The 17,500-nt window shown below is 48.9% G+C and overlaps 1 protein-coding gene across 1 annotated transcript in view; it reads right to left on the bottom strand.

Moving 5' to 3' along the window:
- Window positions 1-17,500, bottom strand: part of rapgef5a (Rap guanine nucleotide exchange factor (GEF) 5a) — a gene marked incomplete at both ends in the record, with an annotated part of 40,449 nt that overhangs the window by 7,911 nt on the left and 15,038 nt on the right. Inside the window, 5 exons of the mRNA XM_084454954.1 lie at window positions 267-405; window positions 1,699-1,783; window positions 5,074-5,174; window positions 6,028-6,182; window positions 14,217-14,378. Of these exons, the coding sequence (XP_084311080.1) occupies window positions 267-405; window positions 1,699-1,783; window positions 5,074-5,174; window positions 6,028-6,182; window positions 14,217-14,378 (642 nt within the window). The remainder of the gene's footprint in view (window positions 1-266; window positions 406-1,698; window positions 1,784-5,073; window positions 5,175-6,027; window positions 6,183-14,216; window positions 14,379-17,500) is intronic.

The raw sequence follows: 17,500 nt of genomic DNA, 5'->3' as shown, positions 1-17,500 counted from the left end.
AGAGAGAGGGAGAGGAAGAGAGAGGGAGGGATAGAGAGAGAGAGGGAAGGGGGGAGAGGGCGAGGGAGATAAGAGTGAGAGGGGGAGGGAGGGTAAAGAGAGAGAAAGGGAGAGGAAGAGAGAGAGGGAGAGGAAGAGAGACAGAGGAAGAGGGAGAGGAAAAGAGAGACAGAGAGAGAGAGAGAGGGAGAGGAAGAGAGAGGACAGAGTAAGAGGGGAGCGATAAGGGTGGACTGGGGCGAGTTCATGGTTTTGGGGGGTCATACCTTCATAAAGCTCTTGACGTGTTCCTCCTCTTTCAGGAAGTCCTTATATAGGCGGCTCCAGTGGGACACCAGCTGCAGTACCTTACGCTTTCTGAAGAGGGCGTCCTTCCCCTCCTCCGGACCCCTGCTGCGCTTGCTGCTATAGGTGAGCCCAGTCAAGGATACAACAGTGTGTGTGTGTGTGTGTGTGCGCATATTTTTTTCTCTGAATGCATGGGTATGTGTGTGTATCTGTGTGTGCATTTCAGTATGTGTATTTCAGCGTGTGCTTTTGTTTGTGCATATCTTGGGTTGTAAGTGAATGTGTGTGTTTATTTACACAGGTGCCTCAATGCATTTTACAACAAAATTAAAAACAATGAACAGACAAGAACATGGACAGACATTCAAATGTGAAAACGCATGGACAGAAAATGACAAGCAATATAACGTACAAGCATCAAAGTACAGTGAAATAGAACAATATAAACAATGAATTGTGCAATATAATATATAAATAGAACACTATAAACATTGAATAGTGCAATAACAGCGTGAGCAGTCATTGCGGTAGTTATTGAAGCAGGCCCGGTGGGAGGTAGCTGGCCGCCCTAGGCAAAATAACGACAGTGCTCCCCCCTGCAAGCTGTTGAGCGGGGGGGGGGGGGGGGGGGGGGGGGGGGCGATTCTGATTGTCGGGATTGTCCGCGCGCCCCTATTGGCTCGCCGCCCTAGGCAATTGCCTTGTATGCCAAGCGCATGCGCCACCCCTGTATTGAAGCTCCCCCTGCCATATGATCATAAAGATCAATTTGTAGGGGCAAAGTATTGTGTAAAGAGATGAGTTTTAAGTCGGGTTGAACTGAATGGACGAAGCATTTCTGACACTGAGTGGAAGCTGGTTCCAGAGGAAGGGAGCACGGTAAGAGAGAGAGAGTGTGTGTGTGTGTGTGTGTGCGTTAGAGATGCGCGGATGGAGTTTGAGCGCACCCGAATCCGCGTGCACTCATCAATCGTCCATCCGCCACCGAGGTCATTATCTTCTCAAATTTAGAGACCCGCACCCAACCCGCCAAACATGAAGTTATTGTATTTACATTTAAATTATGTCCAGCCGTTCGTGCTCATTCGCTTTTCATATAGGCGCATTTTCTTGACTTAAACAATTTAAAGATTATAGGCTCGCTTTCGCAGGATCTTGGTTGACGAAGTCGTCGAGGGTATTTGAGTGAGCTGCTGGCAGGTCTCGCGCTTTCGCGCAGTTGTTATAATATATATAATTATAGTAGTTATTAAATACGAATATAACTGACAAATCCACCCGCAATCCACCCGACATTAATCAGAATGTTGATTTTTATTGTCCCACCCACCCGCGGATGTGGATATATCCGCAATATTCGCATCTCTAGTGTGCGTGCATGTGTGTGTGTGTGTCTAAAGACCCATAAAAGGATATTGTCCCAGTAGCGCCTGGCAGAGGTCGTTGGTGGACATGAAGACCAGGTACGTCAACAGGAAGTCGTCCAGCAGCATCTCTGGAAAGACAGGGCGCAGCGAGTCACACACAACACCTTCGGCTTCTTTGATGAAGGTTAAATTGTGACAAAACAGCATTATAAATGAAGTAGTGTAGTATTGTAGTGCTGCAGAGATGCCCTGGCCTACAAACCTTGTTCCCATAGATATAAAAACATTATTTCTTTGGTACAGACCTCAACAAATATCATGTAATCCTGATTTTAATCGTTTTTTTCAGTGAAAATGAAAATTGTGATGCAAAAAATCATCATGCACAATAATAGTGAATCATATCGCAGTTGTAATACCTGTCAAAATAATCACAATATGCTTTTAGTTGTTTTTTTTTACCATATTGTGCAGCCCTAAAAACAGCCTCTACAGGATAGAAACTTCCAGAGAGGCAAATGGCGTCAGGCAGCCGCCCTCCCCCTCCCTCTCTCCTTCACCTCTCTCCCCCCCTCCCTCCTTCTCCTCCCTCTCTCCCCCCTCCCCTCCCCCCTCTCTCCCTCTCTCCTTCTCCTCCCTCTCTCCCCCCCCTCCCTCCTTCTCCTCCCTCCCTCCCCCCCCCCCTCTCTCTCCCCTCCCCTCCCTCCCTCCCTCATCTCCACTCCATTCCTCCTCCTGTCTAGGTTTCCTCTGATGTGAAACGCATCATATCTTTATGCCCCCCCCCAGCACCATCTAATGTAGAGCCACCAGGACCCCCCCCCCCTCCTGAAGGCCTCGTAAACCAGTACACTGACAACAGCCGAAATCGCTGAGGAGTATGCCAAGGTGTGTGTTTGTGTGTGTGTGTGTGTGTGTCTGTGTGTGCGGGAGAGAAAAACGTGTGTGTGTGTGTGTGTGTGTGTGTGTAGAACACCCAGCAGGTGTTCAGTGAGTACAAGCTAACATAAAAACGCCCAGGGCCAGATGGTTGATGGGGCATTGTTGGGCTGCGCAGCGTCAAAACCAGTCCCCGGGAAACACCGCCTGACCCAAATCTAGTTCCGCAGGGCGGAGAGGAGGTGGAAATCAATTATAGAACAGCAGAGGAAAGGCTCCCTATCAATAATTAAAAATCTTCTGTTTAGAAGAGTCTCAGAACAAGGCTTTTTTCTAGAACATTTTTTTGAGGACTGCCTCCCAGTCCCTCCATCATTCTCTCTCTCTTGTCTCTCTCTCTCTCTCTCTCTCTCTCTCTCTCTCCTCCTCCCTCCCGTTTTCATGCCTTCATTTTTCTGCCGCCTTTGCAGTTCCTCTGTTCTCCTGCCCTCATGATAAATACCCACTTTCATCCTCAACATATGCCTTCTGTGGACACACACGCGCTCGCACACACGCGCGCGTACACACACACACAGCTAAACACACACACACACACACACACACACACACACACACACCAGATGAATAACTGAATACCTCATTCAGCTCTGACCTTGGTTTTTTTTATCTCCAGAGAGAGAGAGAGAGAGAGAGAGAGAGAAAGTTAGAGATGAGAGAGAGAGTGGTGCAGAAAGAGTTTGAGAAAGAGAGTGTGTGTGTGTGTTTGAGAGAGAGTGTGTGTGTATGTTTTAGAGAGAGAGAGAGAGAGAGTGTGTCAGGGAGAGAGAGAGGGAGGGAGAGAGAGAGAGAGAGTTTGTGACAGGGAGAGAGAAAGGGAGGGAGAGAGAGAGAGTTTGTGACAGGGAGAGAAAGAGGGAGGGAGAGAGAGAGAGAGAGAGAGTTTGTGACAGGGAGAGAGAGGAGGAGGGAGAGAGAGAAAGAGAGAGAGAGAGTTTGTGACAGGGAGAGAGAGAGGGAGGGAGAGAGAGAAAGAGAGAGAGAGAGAGTTTGTGACAGGGAGAGAGAGAGGGAGGGAGAGAGAGAAAGAGAGAGAGAGAGTTTGTGACAGGGAGAGAGAGAGGGAGGGAGAGAGAGAAAGAGAGAGAGAGAGAGTTTGTGACAGGGAGAGAGAGAGGGAGGGAGAGGCGTATCTGTCTAATCTTTAATCTCTTCTTGTAGTGTTTCTGGTTGATGTCTCTGTAGGCGTGTTTCATCCTGTTAAACAAGCTGAGAATCTTAACGCAGCCAAAACTCCACTCCCCCCAGGGCTAGTACATACTCACACACACACACTCCTAATCCACCCTCACACACACACTCCTAACCCCCCCCCCCACCACACACACACTCAACCCCACACAAACATCAAACCCCGCCAAACACAAACACACACACACACACAGTTATCAGGCACTAGCCTCTGACAAAGACGCTCATCTCTATGTCGTATCTCTCTCTCTTAATGAATACATCCATGCTTTCTCTTCTCCTCCCTCACTTCCCCTGCTCCCTGTATCTCTCTTCTAATTGGCTTTTCAGATTCAACTGGGGTGATTATAAGGACATGACATCATTTCAGTTCAGTCATTTGATAGGTCATTGTAAATAGTTATGATGTATAATTCTATTCAAATCAAAAAAATTGTCCCACAAAGGAAATTTGGGTTTAAAAGAAACATAATAAATATATTAGCACAAACCACGGCCAACGCCATACAAGAACAACTACAGTTGATAGCTGTGAGTCAGAGAGAAGTCAGTAAGTCACTGAGTTTGATCCAAACCCCACATCACAGCACATGAGTGAGAGGCACCATGAGGAGCACTGCTTAGCCACCTCTGGAACGCAGCAGGCCTAGGCATGACTGGGGTTTACGCACACACACACACACGCACGCACACACACACGCACACGCCTCACCTCCACAACACACACTGTCAGGGAGAAAACTATTACCAGCAGGGATTAGAGAGCAAACTCATAATGACAGCTAATGAGAAGGAAAGAAAGAGCGAGAGAAAGAAAGAGGTGTGTGTGTGTGTGTGTGTGTGTGTGTAAGGTGTGTGTGTGTGTGTACACGGCTGTGCTGTGACTCGTCGTGTTCCAGAGGAAAGGACATTCCTGGGTAAAGTAGAGGGAGTGGTGACTGTGGTCAAAACAAGGCATACACAACCACAACAACAACATCAACAACAACAAAAGCAACACACCATGTTCCCCTCCTAACTAATCTGGTGCATTCATATAGTACTGTGTGTGTGTGTGTATGTGTCCGTGCGTGTGTGTGTGTATGTGTCCGTGCGTGTGTGTGTGTGTGTGTGTATGGGTCCGTGCATGTGTGTGTATATGTGTCCATGTGTGTGTGTGTCCGTGTGTGCGTGTGTGTGTGTGTGTGTATGTGTCCGTGCGTGTGTGTGTGTGTATGTGTCCGTGTGTGTATGTGTGTGTCCGTGTGTGCGTGTATGTGTGTGTGTGTGTGTGTGTGTGTGGACTCACCAGACTCCCGGCTCTCGGGCGCTCCTCTCTGCTCGTCCAGGCGGAGGTCACTGAGGAGGTGCTCCAGGATCTTCAGCGGGGTGCCGGACACCACCACGTACCTGCGGGGGGACGAAGAGCAGATGGAGTCTTCCTCACTGGAGCAGGGAGACGCGCCGCCGCTGCCTCTCCCGTGCCTCTCCCCCTCTCTCCCTCCACCCCGCCTCTCTGTCTCCTCCTCCTCATCCACCTCTTCGTCAATGTAGCGAAGGTGAGGAAGGTCGAAAGTAGGGGGGGAGCTCCTGTCACTGCTACTACTGTCGTCATCTTCATCATCTTCTTCTGGTTCTGCTAGTGTAGCGGGTCTTGAGTCCATCCCTGTTTCTTCAGAGGAACCCCCCCCCCCCACCTCTCTACCGCAGCATGCCCAGGCAAGGTGCTCTACGCTGGGGTAAGCTGCGTGTGCGTGCCGCCCCTGGATGTCTGGAGCTCCAGGGATATAACCCTGCCGTTCCTAAACCTCTACCCCGGAGAGGGAACTCGCTGACACTGAGGACACTCCCTAGAGAACACACACATGCACCCATTCACACACACACACACCCTACACTGTAAGACACACACACACACACCCCTCATGCTGTCTTCTACTGACACTTCCTGCACTGTCGCTGTGGCAATAAAACACACGCCCTCAAGAATAACACACACACACACACACACAAACAGTCTTTCTTTCTCTTGAAGACAAGAAAACCATTCAAATCCTTCCTCTCTGCCTACACATTTGTCTTGTGCGCGCACACACACACACACACACACACACGCACACGCACACGCACACGCACACGCACACACGCACACACACACAGACACACAGACACACACACACACAAACAACAGGTAGTTGAGAGATGGACTGGAAAGAGAGATAGAGAGAGTGATGGTGGAGGGCACATTTAGGGGGAGACTGACCTCTTGTCCCCGTCCTCCTCTCTGGCTCCTCCCCCTGACGAGGTGGGGGAGGGGCGGTCCGATGACGACGACGACGACACAGACGACGTCACTCTCTGCAGGACAAGGACGTCCCTCCCTCTCTCCTTCAGACACACCCTCCCCATCACCTCTCCCTGAGAGAGAGAGAGAGAGAGAGGGGGGGAGAGAGAGGGGGAGGGAGGGAGAGAGAGAGAGAGAGAGAGAGGGGGGAAAGAGAGAGGGAGGGAGGGATGGAGAGAGGGGGAGGTAGAGAGAGAGAGAGGGAGGGAGGGATGGAGAGAGGGGGAGGTAGAGAGAGAGAGAGGGACAGAGAGAGAGGGACAGAGAGAGGGTGGGAGGGAGAGAAAGGGGAAGACAGAGAAAGGGGGAGAGAGGAGAATGGGGGAGAGAGGAGAATGGGGGAGGGGAGAAAGAGAGAGAGAGAGAAAGGGAGGTGGAGAGAGAGAGAACAGATCAGTTAGTGTACATGGAGGCTGCAGAGGTAACTGAGGAACAGTGGGGACAGTTGAATCAGACCTTCAAATACAGCAGTCAAATTCACTTAGAGCTTTCTAAGTGTTTCTTCAGCTTAATGTGAACAAGAACTTGAGAGAACAACATGGACCTAATGTTGAATAGCTTTCAACGTTGAGTTTTATTCTGGGCCTAAGTCTTAACATGGACTCACAGGGCAGCCAACAAGTAGAGAAAATAAATAGAAATGTGCCCTATTATTGTGAAAGGTTTAGCCCCTTAAACTGCATTTAAACTGCACTAATATGATTCTAAAGCTGACACTCACCTAACCTAGCAAGCTACTACGTGAACTTCATTCTGGCCGGAAGGAAATCATGAACTTATTTGTTTGAATAGATTGCACTGAGCCATCTGTACGATTATAAGCTGCAAAGTGTTTTCTGCCTCGAATAAAATTATAACAAGATTTTTGTATTCACTTGGAATTATTTGTTATTTCATGCACAGTTTTTTATTTTATTATTTCAAAATATCATGGCAGCATGGCAATTTAAAAATCACCACACTCAGGAATTGCGATTTGTAACTGAATTGATTTCTCCCCCATCCCTAAGGAATAGTCCACTGAGCTGTCATTCCAAGAGATGCATAACAACCTGATATGTTCATATGCCTACCCCTGGTGAACACGCACCAACCCCCCCCCCACACACACACACCCGCACCCACACACACGCGCACACGCAGACACACACACACACGCGCGCGCACACACACACACCTGGGGCGAGGGTGGGAGGCAGAGAGAATCCCAGATGGATGAAGACACAATAGGGAATTCCCAAGAGAGGGAACATCAAAGTTGGCTAGGGAGGGAGGGAGAGAGAGAGAGAGAGAGAGAGAGAGAGATACAGGAAAGCAGTGGGGGAGGGAGAGAGAGAGAGCTACGGGAAAGCAGTGGGGGAGGGAAAGAGAGAGAGAGCTACAGGAAAGCAGTGGGGGAGGGAGAGAGAGAGAGAGAGCTACAGGAAAGCAGTGGGGGGGGGAGAGAGAGAGAGATACAGGAAAGCAGTGGGGGAGGGGGAGAGAGAGAGAGAGAGAGAGAGAGATACAGGAAAGCAGTGGGGGAGGGAGAGAGAGAAAGAGAGAGGGAGAGAGAGAGCTACAGGAAAGCAGTGGGGGAGGGAGAGAGAGGGAGGGAGAGAGAGAGAGAGCTACGGGAAAGCAGTGGGGGAGGGAGAGAGAGAGAGAGCTACGGGAAAGCAGTGGGGGAGGGAGAGAGAGAGAGAGAGCTACGGGAAAGCAGTGGGGGAGGGAGAGAGAGAGAGAGAGAGAGAGAGAGAGAGAGAGAGAGCTACAGGAAAGCAGTGGGGGAGGGAGAGAGAGAGAGAGCTACGGGAAAGCAGTGGGGGAGGGAGAGAGAGAGAGAGAGAGAGAGAGAGAGAGAGAGAGAGAGCTACAGGAAAGCAGTGGGGGAGGGAGAGAGAGAGAGCTACAGGAAAGCAGTGGGGGAGGGAGAGAGAGAGAGAGAGAGAGCTACAGGAAAGCAGTGGGGGAGGGAGAGAGAGAGAGAGAGAGAGAGAGAGAGATACAGGAAAGCAGTGGGGGAGGGAGAGAGAGAGAGAGAGATGCAGGAAAGCAGTGGGGGAGGGAGAGAGAGAGAGATACAGGAAAGCAGTGGGGGAGGGAGAGAGAGATACAGGAAAGCAGTGGGGGAGGGAGAGAGAGGGAGAGAGAGAGAGAGATACAGGAAAGCAGTGGGGGAGGGAGAGAGAGAGACAGAGGAGTAGGGATAGCTGAGGAGTGAGGGAGAGGAGGGAGGTGGTGTAGTACAATATCACACATCAGCAATAAAGCGTCTTACTGGCAGCTGCTGATAATAGTTGTGAACAGAGGCCTGTATTGTGAAAAACCTGCTGAGCGAGGTCACCCAGACCAACCACTGATGATCAACTTGTGAAAAAGGAAAGAAAAGAAAAGAAAGAAAAGAAAGAAAATAAATGCTTTCTAGCCTGGGTGATAGGAGCGTCTTCAAGGTCACTAAGGACATATTCAGTCTGCCTGTGTGTGTGTGTGTGTGGGTGGGGGGGGGCAGTAACAGGTAAGAGGTGTGTATAGAGGTAACAGCCTGTGTTTGGCCGGGTGCAGCTGTCACTGAACTTTTGAGAGAATGGAGCAGCCGACACAACAATGGCGGTGAGTTCCCCCTGTGATCCCAACGCCCAGAGCCAGGCTGGAGCAGGGGGGGTAGGGGGAGCCCAGGGGGGATTTGTGGCAGTAAATACTAAAAAAGACAAACATCTACACCAGGACGGGGTCCCAGGACAAAAAAATCACTACTGCAAAGCCTTAACCCCTCGGCCACTGGGCGGTATGCTAACCCTGGTAGAAGACGCAAGGATGAAGTGAACGAAAGTGGTCCAAAATGTCTCTTTTCATTCGTGTATCCGCCCAGTGAATCTGATTCACTCCAAGATGTAATGGGTTGTTAGTTGGCCCAAGCTACACCCCTCCACTGAGTTTTTTGAAAATCACTCTGGTAGGTTTTGTGTAATCCTGCTAAATAACAAATGAATTAACAAACAAAATAACGAACATACGCGAATGAAAATATATATAGCCCCACCCCAGAGCTATATATATATATCAGTGGCTGGTGACTCAAAAAACTGAGGAGGACAGGAGGAAGAGAGTCGAACCGCCCATGGGCGCCGGGGGGCACTTTCCCTCAGTCAGTTATTATTTGAAATATCAGCTTTAAAGTGGATTTACAGTCAATTTCAGCATATGAAAAACTGAATAACACTTTATTTAACTACATGCAGCATTTATTTATCATATTCATGATAAAATATTACAAAACAACAATAAAACATTGTAAGCAATAGTTGTTGTAGTGGATTGTACTCTTCTCTAAAGAGAGAAAATAGTTGATATTGGTGAGGTGCTGGAGAGGTTAGGTGATATATGAAAAATGTTTTTGATTAGGGGACACTGAGGTGTGCTGGCTCTCAAACAGTTTGTTGGCAAATAGATTTGACAACTGGACAATGGAATACGTTGCACAGCAAATGCAGTATCCAACAGTTCGCTCATGGCTAGCTAGCAATGGTACAGCTATGGGATTAGCTCATTTGGGTTGCTGTCAAAGCTGCCATTCTTATGTTGCTATAGCCTACAATTATCAGAACAATATGAATATGAACATTCAGTTGAAAGTTTTCCATCGATCACTGGATGAGGAATAAGCACCGCAAAGTGATCAATTCTCACGCAAGCAGGAGCCAGGCTGTGGATTTCTCCGATCCGGTGTTGCAACCCAGTCTCTAGAAAATGTTTTGGACGAGTTGCCGACAGTTTGCGCCCCCAGTCAATCTGCGCGCCTGCCTATGTCGTAGCCTGATGTGCACCTCGTAGCTAACGTTACCGGCTATAGCCAGCCAGTGGAACTGTCGTGTTCAGACGGCTCTAGCTCAAAAAGTATTTATGTCAGCTTGGATATTTAGATGGCTAGAATCAAGACAAATAGATGAACAGTTTGATGTATAATATGTCCCATAATACTAATAACACTAATTGTTTGCCACCATGTGTCAAAGTTATTGCCTTTGCCAAATATATTAAAATTCACACCGAAAATATCTTCATTCATCATTGTTTTGCTATTCTGTTGCTATTTGTTCACCGCTGTTTTATCTTGGGCAAGCTTGTAAACGCAGTGGTTTCTATAGCAACCACTATATCATGTTTGGGATGCTACGGCTCTTGTTTGGGTCAGTTGTATCTTGAACTGCGCATTGATTTAGAACATATTTGATGCCGGGCGTATATGCCGGGCGTTGTGGAGAAATAATGTATGCCTCTCGAATGTGTCTTGGCCAATCACAATAGAGTATTCACACAAGCCGTTGTATAAATAATAATAATGGTCTATGGGAGCCCCTATCAGTGCAGGGCCCTTGGAATCATCCCAGCTTTTCTCCTTCTTACAGCTCCCCTGGTGTTGAGTAATGTCATAAAAAGGCGTATGTCAACTGACTATTGCATCTACAGTATACTGTACACGTAGCAGTAGGTATGACATGGTTTTGAATCCAATATGCATCACTGGCACATGGAACAAGAGAGTTCACACAGCATGAATACAAGCATATGCTTCAGCTATTAGTAGGTATGGACTGACCGTGGCCTCCTGTGAGCAGGAAACCAGGACGGAGACGGCTGGTCAAGAAGGGGGCGTGGAGATGAGGGCTGACCTCTGACCTACCGGTGTGACCTACCAGTGTGAGCCAGCTGGACAGGGCTGAACGTCTCAGCTCGCCCCCGATGGGGAAAAGGAGGGGGGCTACTTTCCTGGAAAGTCCCCTTAAATAAGTACCAGTCCCTAAATATACATTGGGTGAAAAAGCATTACGGGAGCTTTTTTTTGGGGGGGGGGTTGGGGGTACAGGAACCTGACACGCCAGATGGTTTGCTTCACATAACCATCTGGGAACTCTCCATTGGAAAAGGGCAGGCACTTCCAAAATACTTGGCAGGTGATTGGATGATCCATCTGTCTGTCACCGTCTATCACGCGCAAACTTCAACCGCTCCTCGCTGTCGTCACACTTAAACCCGCCCAGCGTAGCTGTTTGTGTTTGTTAGTGGCTATGAGAGAGAGAGAGAGAGAGAGAGAGAGAGAGAGAGAGAGAGAGAGACAGACAGAGAAGGATGGAGAGGAGAGAGAGAGGGATATCTAGGGAAGGAGGAGAGGATGTATGTTCTGCTCCTCCAGCTGTCCTGTCTCTGTCTTCACTGCACACAGAGGCCATCTGCCGTCTAATCCCTACCACTCCCTCTGGACACACACACGCACGCACGTACACACACACACGCACGCACGCACACACACGCACGCACACACGCACGCACACACGCACGCACACACGCACACACTCCTCTCCGCAGTCTCTGTGATCTGAAGATGAAAGGTGCTGTGATACCTGTGCCACGGGCGAGACTAAACAATACATCCTGAGTGTGTGTGTGTGTGTGTGTCCAGACATGTTCTGATGACTCATGCTCTAATGGCCACCTGTACAGGTGTTCGAGGGGCGATCCCCTCCCCTTGGAGAGTAAGTGTGTGTGTGTGTGTGTGTCTCTTTAGCTGTCATTATGAGTTTGCTCTCTAATCCCTGCTGGTAATAGGTTTGTGTGTGTGTGTGTGTGTCTGTGCGTGTACACAAGGGGAAAACCACTTCCTCCACAGTCAACCACCCGCAACCCTAACAGCTTAACACTCATATTCCCACAATGCCTCCATCCTTCCCCAACACTGCTCCACCCTCAACCTGGCTGGGGTATCAAAACCAACATGGCCGTACCCCAAGCCCACTCTGAGCCCTGCCCCCCTGCCCCCGCCCCAGACCCAGAGGCCCAGATCTGACGGTGGTTGTTATGTCTCTGTGTAAGGACACCTAAATTAACAAATGTTTGTCCCCAGAGGATGCTGGGAAAAAATGTCTGATGTTCCCGATAACAAAAATAATCTACTCGCAACACACACTCCACTGTACGGGCTCCAAAAACAACACTCACTCACACGCACGCACACACACACACACACACACACACACAAATACACACGTTAAACAGCAGCAATTCACTGAGATAATATGCAATTAGACAATTACATAAGAGAGAGAGAGAGAGAGAGAGAGAGACAGAGAGACAGAGAGAGGGAGAGAGAGAGAGAGGGAGAGAGAGGGAGGGAGAGAGAGACAGAGAGAGAGAGAGGGAGGGAGAGGGAGGGAGAGAGAGAGACAGAGAGGGAGAGAGAGAGACAGAGAGGGAGAGAGACAGAGAGAGGGAGAGGGAGAGAGAGAGACAGAGAGAGGGGGAGAGAGAGAGAGACAGAGAGAGGGAGAGAGAGAGAGAGAGAGAGGGGGAGAGAGAGAGAGAGGCGGGGGGAGAGAGAGAGAGACAGAGAGAGAGACAGAGAGAGGGAGGGAGAGAGAGATAGAGAGAGAGAGAGAGAGGGAGAGAGAGAGACAGAGAGAGGGAGAGAGAGAGAGAGGGGGAGAGAGAGACAGAGAGGGGGAGAGAGAGAGAGAGAGAGAGAGAGAGAGGGAGAGAGAGAGACGGATACCTTTTTTACCTTTAGTAATCCCTTTATTGGTGCACTACAATGAAGTTAAGATCAAGGATCAGGCCATTTCACAACACAATCATATATAAAATATCATACAAAACACACATCATCACACAACCAAGTGCACATCTTCCACAACACATACTGTATACCACACATTAAAACGCCAGCAATAGAATGTTATTAGCTACCGTACATAGTGTAGTGGGCTAGTCTAGTGTGGGTTTTATGGGTATGGAACAGGGCCTAGGGTGCTGAGGTACTGGACTGTGCTGCTGGCCTGCCGAGTGATTCTCACACTCTGAGAAAGACTGACAAACGCATAGAGGAAAGGAGGGAACACACACACACACACACACACACACTATCGTTGACGCACAAAGGAAAGGAGGGCCTCACGGAAAACCTACAGGAAACACACTCTGTTCCCTTCCTGTTCCTATGAACAACTTTGTGCAAGTGTGTGTGTGTGTGTGTGTGTGTGTGTGTGTGTGTGTGAGAGAGAGAGAGACAGGTCATATCTGTGTTGTGATAGGTTTGAGCCTCATTCCTGGAAAGGACATGAAAATACAATACCTTTATTAGGCCTGCTGCACGTGCGCATATGCGGGAGCATGCACGTGCGCGCACACACACACACACACACGCACACACGCACGCACACACGCACACACGCGCGCGCGCACACACACACACACACACGACACACGACACACACACACAGTAAACTGTAACAGTTCAGGAAAGTGATGTTCTACAGTTAGGCTGCCAGAATGATGTGCAATTTGAAGTATCAAATGATATCACCCTGCGTCATTACTCAAGTGGGTGTGTGTGTGTGTGTGTGTGTGTGCTCCTGAATTGTGGATCTAAGTAAAGAAGCCAGTGGTGTGACAGTGCTATGAGAGACAGAGAGAGAGAGAGTGTGTGTGTGTGTGTGTGTGTGTGGAATGGAGACATCAGACTACTTAAGAGAGTCCCTGTCGCCTAGCCATGATGACATCAGAGGTCTTGTATGGCTCCAGCTAACTTCTGAACACCGCAGTGCTCATGCTCAATATGACACAAGCTGGGACACACTCACACACACAGTACATATACACACACTCACATATGTGCATATACCTACACACACACACACTCTCTCCCACTCTACAGCTTCTCTTAAAAGGGCTCCTTAATTCTGCTATTATATAACCAATGTTATTAAACGCCCACTCAACAGTGGAAGGGTAGGATGAAGAACAATAATGCTTCTGTCCAGGGGTGAAAATTAACTTTTAGGCTCACGGTGAGTCACCTGCCAAGGGGACTGTAGATGAAAAAATCTACCGGCCAAGTATATATTTGTTTCCAGATAGCCTTCTGAAATCTATTCGCCAATTGGAAATTTTACCTGCATTTGGCCGGTGGCAGGTGTTCATTTTCAGCCCTGCTTCTGTACCACTCTCCTCCTCTTCCTCAAAGCCCTCTTCATCACCAGCGGAGTCCAAAAATGCTGTGGAGGCGGCCGTGTTCTGACACCCGTGTGTGGGTGTGTTATGTGCGCGTGTGCGAGCGTGTGTGTGTGTGTACTCACAGTGGGGGTCCGGTCCGGCAGCCTGTAGTTCTGGTTCTGCAGCAGGCGGCAGCCGTCCTTGGCCAGCCTCTGGACCACCTCCAGCCGGGACAGCTCCTCTCGGCCGCGAACGCCGCCAACGCCGCCGCCAACGCCGTCCCGCGGCGCGCACACGCCTCCCAGCTGCAGCCCCGGGGGCAGAGAGAACAACAGGTGCCTCAGGCCGCAGTCCCACGACATCGTCACAGAGAGGGAGGGGAGTGGTGGGGGGTCCCGGGGTCGAGGTTCACGCCAAGGTCGAAGTTTAAGTAAACGGCCAACAGTGCTCCCTGTCCCCCCTCTCCGCTGTGTCAAAAGGGGGTTCAGAGAGCTCCCTCCCTCCCTTCCTCCCCCCAAAAAAAAGACTGTGGAGAAGGTTCTGGAAATCCAAAAATGTGTAGTACAGTTCTCTCCTGCTCTCTCTCTTTCAGGTACTTTTTAATGCCGTCTAAGCAGAACCCAACTCTCCTCAGTCACCCTCTCTCTCTATCCGTCTGGCCCTGCTCTAGAAACCCGTGTGTGACTTGATGTCTGAGTGTCTGAGAGTGTGTGTGTGTGTGTGTGTGTGTGTGTGTGTGCGCACGTCTCCTCCCCCGCTACGAGTGGGCGTCTGTAGCCTGCTGGCCCGGCCCCCGCGTGAGAGAGGAGGACGGACAGGATGGAGGAGGAGAGGAAGGAACGAGGGAACAGATATTAGAAGGAAAGAGAAAGCAAAAGCCCAAAAGAGGCAAGTGGAGAGAGAGAGAGAGAGAGAGAGAGAGAGAGAGAGAGAGAGAGAGAGGATAGAGGGGTTTCGATGGGGGGGGTGACTGTGTGTGTGTCTGTGGTGTGTGTGTCTCCCAGAGCTATTCAAGTGGTATGATGGTATCATCGGTAACTGGCAGACTAGCCAGTGTGTTTATTTGTGTTGGACGTGAGAGCTGCGTTCTGATTGGCCGAGAGCGGGCAACTTCTTCCTACGATCAACTATTCCCACGGTGCCGCCGCTGCGCGCACGCACGCACGCACGCACACGCGCACACAATTCTAGTGACATATTACACATACTATTTCAAAACATTCAATGAACACATACAGAACATAAGGGAATATGTTGGCATTTCCTAACCATGGCATGGAGAGCACGAGCACCCACACACACACACACACACAAAACACACACACTACACAAACATACAACGCACTCACACTACATGCTGGCACAATCCCACACTTGGTCTTGTTTACTAGGAAAACAGCGCCACCAACAACAACTCTTATCACACACACACACACACACACACACACACACACACACACACACACACACACACACACACACACACACACACACACACACACACACACACACACACACACACACACACACACACACACACACACACACACACACACACACACACACACACACACACACACACACACACACACACACACACACACACACACGTCCCTTGGTACTTCCTGTCCCCCAGACACCAAAACAACCAAATAAACAACTAAGAAGAACATATTGTTTGTTTCTTTCTGTCTGCCTCTGTCCCCCTCTCTCTCTGTCCCTCTCTCTCTGTCCCTCTCTCTGTCCCTCTCTCTCTCTCTCTCTCTCAACACATTCACTCAACATGAGCTGTAAACAATGTGATGCTTCCCCTGAACACAGCTGGGCCAGGAGCTCACAGACACTCCTTTATTCTGCTACTCCCCCTCTTCCTGTCCTTCTCTCTCTCTCTCTCTCTGATTCTGTATGTGAAAGGTGATGCACTGTATAAATGTTACTTACTCATTACATTAACGTAATTTAACAGACACATTCATCCAAAGCGACTTAAAATAATTGCACTTAACATAGGTACAGTAGTCAGTGTACTACTACTCACCAGAACTCTCCTTTATAAGAGCATAATCTAGGGCTGAAGGCAAAGTGCAAGACTAGCACAATATAGATACAATAGGTGCTTAAGAGGTAGGATCCTGGTAGCACTTTTTGAAGAGGTGAGCTTTGAGCCTGCGGCAAAAGATGGACAACGATTCTGCTGTCCTGACGTCAGTGGTCAATTCGTTCCACCATTGCGGGGCCAGGACAGAGAAGAGCCGTGACGGTGTCGACCGACTGCAGGGGCCTCGGACTGACGGGGAAACGTACTCTCTCTCTCAAACAAACAAACACTGGTGACGCAAGTGGATCCACACAGAACATGGGAGACATTTATAGTCGTGTCTCTCTTCCTGCTACAGCCGGACTCTCACTGACCCTGTGACCATCTTAAAGGTGCAGTGTGTAAGTTTGGGAGTTGCAATGTCGACTTTATAGAGTCATTGTTTAATAGTGAGGCAAAGAAATGTGCAGCAGTTTATCACCGGCAAATCCCCAAATCACTATGAGTGATCAACTGTCAAGTCAAGTGTGTGTGTGTTCCTGTGTGTTCTACCGTGGTCTTCCCTCACTAGGTGTGTTCCTGTGTGTGTTCCTGTGTGTGTAGATGTAGGTGTGTGTGTATGTGAGGCACTCCCCTCACTAGGTGTGTGTTTGTGTGTGTGTGTCCTACCGCGGTGTTCCCCTTACTAGGTGTGTTCCTGTGTGTGTGTGTGTTCCTGTGTAGGTATCACGGATTAAAGCAAAAACACATCTCCTGACTGAACTTTTTTTCAGGCCAAGTCATATTCTTGAATCTTATATCTTATCTTATCAAATATTTGAACCTCCACTGTATATTTTGGTATATAATTTGGTATATAATTGACCATTTCCATAGACTATTATGGAAAAAAATATATACATTTGTCTTTTTATGCCTTAATTAGTTGATATAGCAGACAACTTGCAATGCTATGCATTTATCATAGCCTATTTATTTAAATCCTATAACAGGTGCGCTGAAGGCCGTTTCTGAGAGGTAAGTCGTCCTAAACGATCCTGGTCGAGGCTTGGAGTGATGCGCGGCCCCATGTCAATCCTCCAAAACTTCTTCAATCCTTGTTCCTGGAAGTAGCCTATTTCTTTGATAGTGAATCAATCAAGCCTGGATGGCAGCGAGCTCATCTTCGCAGTTCAGGTAGACTATTGCACATCCTGGATTTTGGTGATAAAGTGATCCAAAACCCACGATTCCTTGGAGACATAGGCTACTGGTCCATCAGTGAAGAGTGATTTTATATCCTCTTGCAGCGAGGATATAGCCCACATTCATAGCAGATAGCCATTCGAGAATAGGCTATTATGGCCAAACGAGGTTAGGCTAGGCTATAGCCTATAAATATTATTTAAT

Source organism: Borostomias antarcticus (assembly GCF_949987555.1).
Source record: "Borostomias antarcticus genome assembly, chromosome: 21".
NCBI classification, from domain to species: Eukaryota; Metazoa; Chordata; class Actinopteri; order Stomiiformes; family Stomiidae; genus Borostomias; species Borostomias antarcticus.
This window is presented reverse-complemented; position numbering and strand designations above follow the sequence as displayed.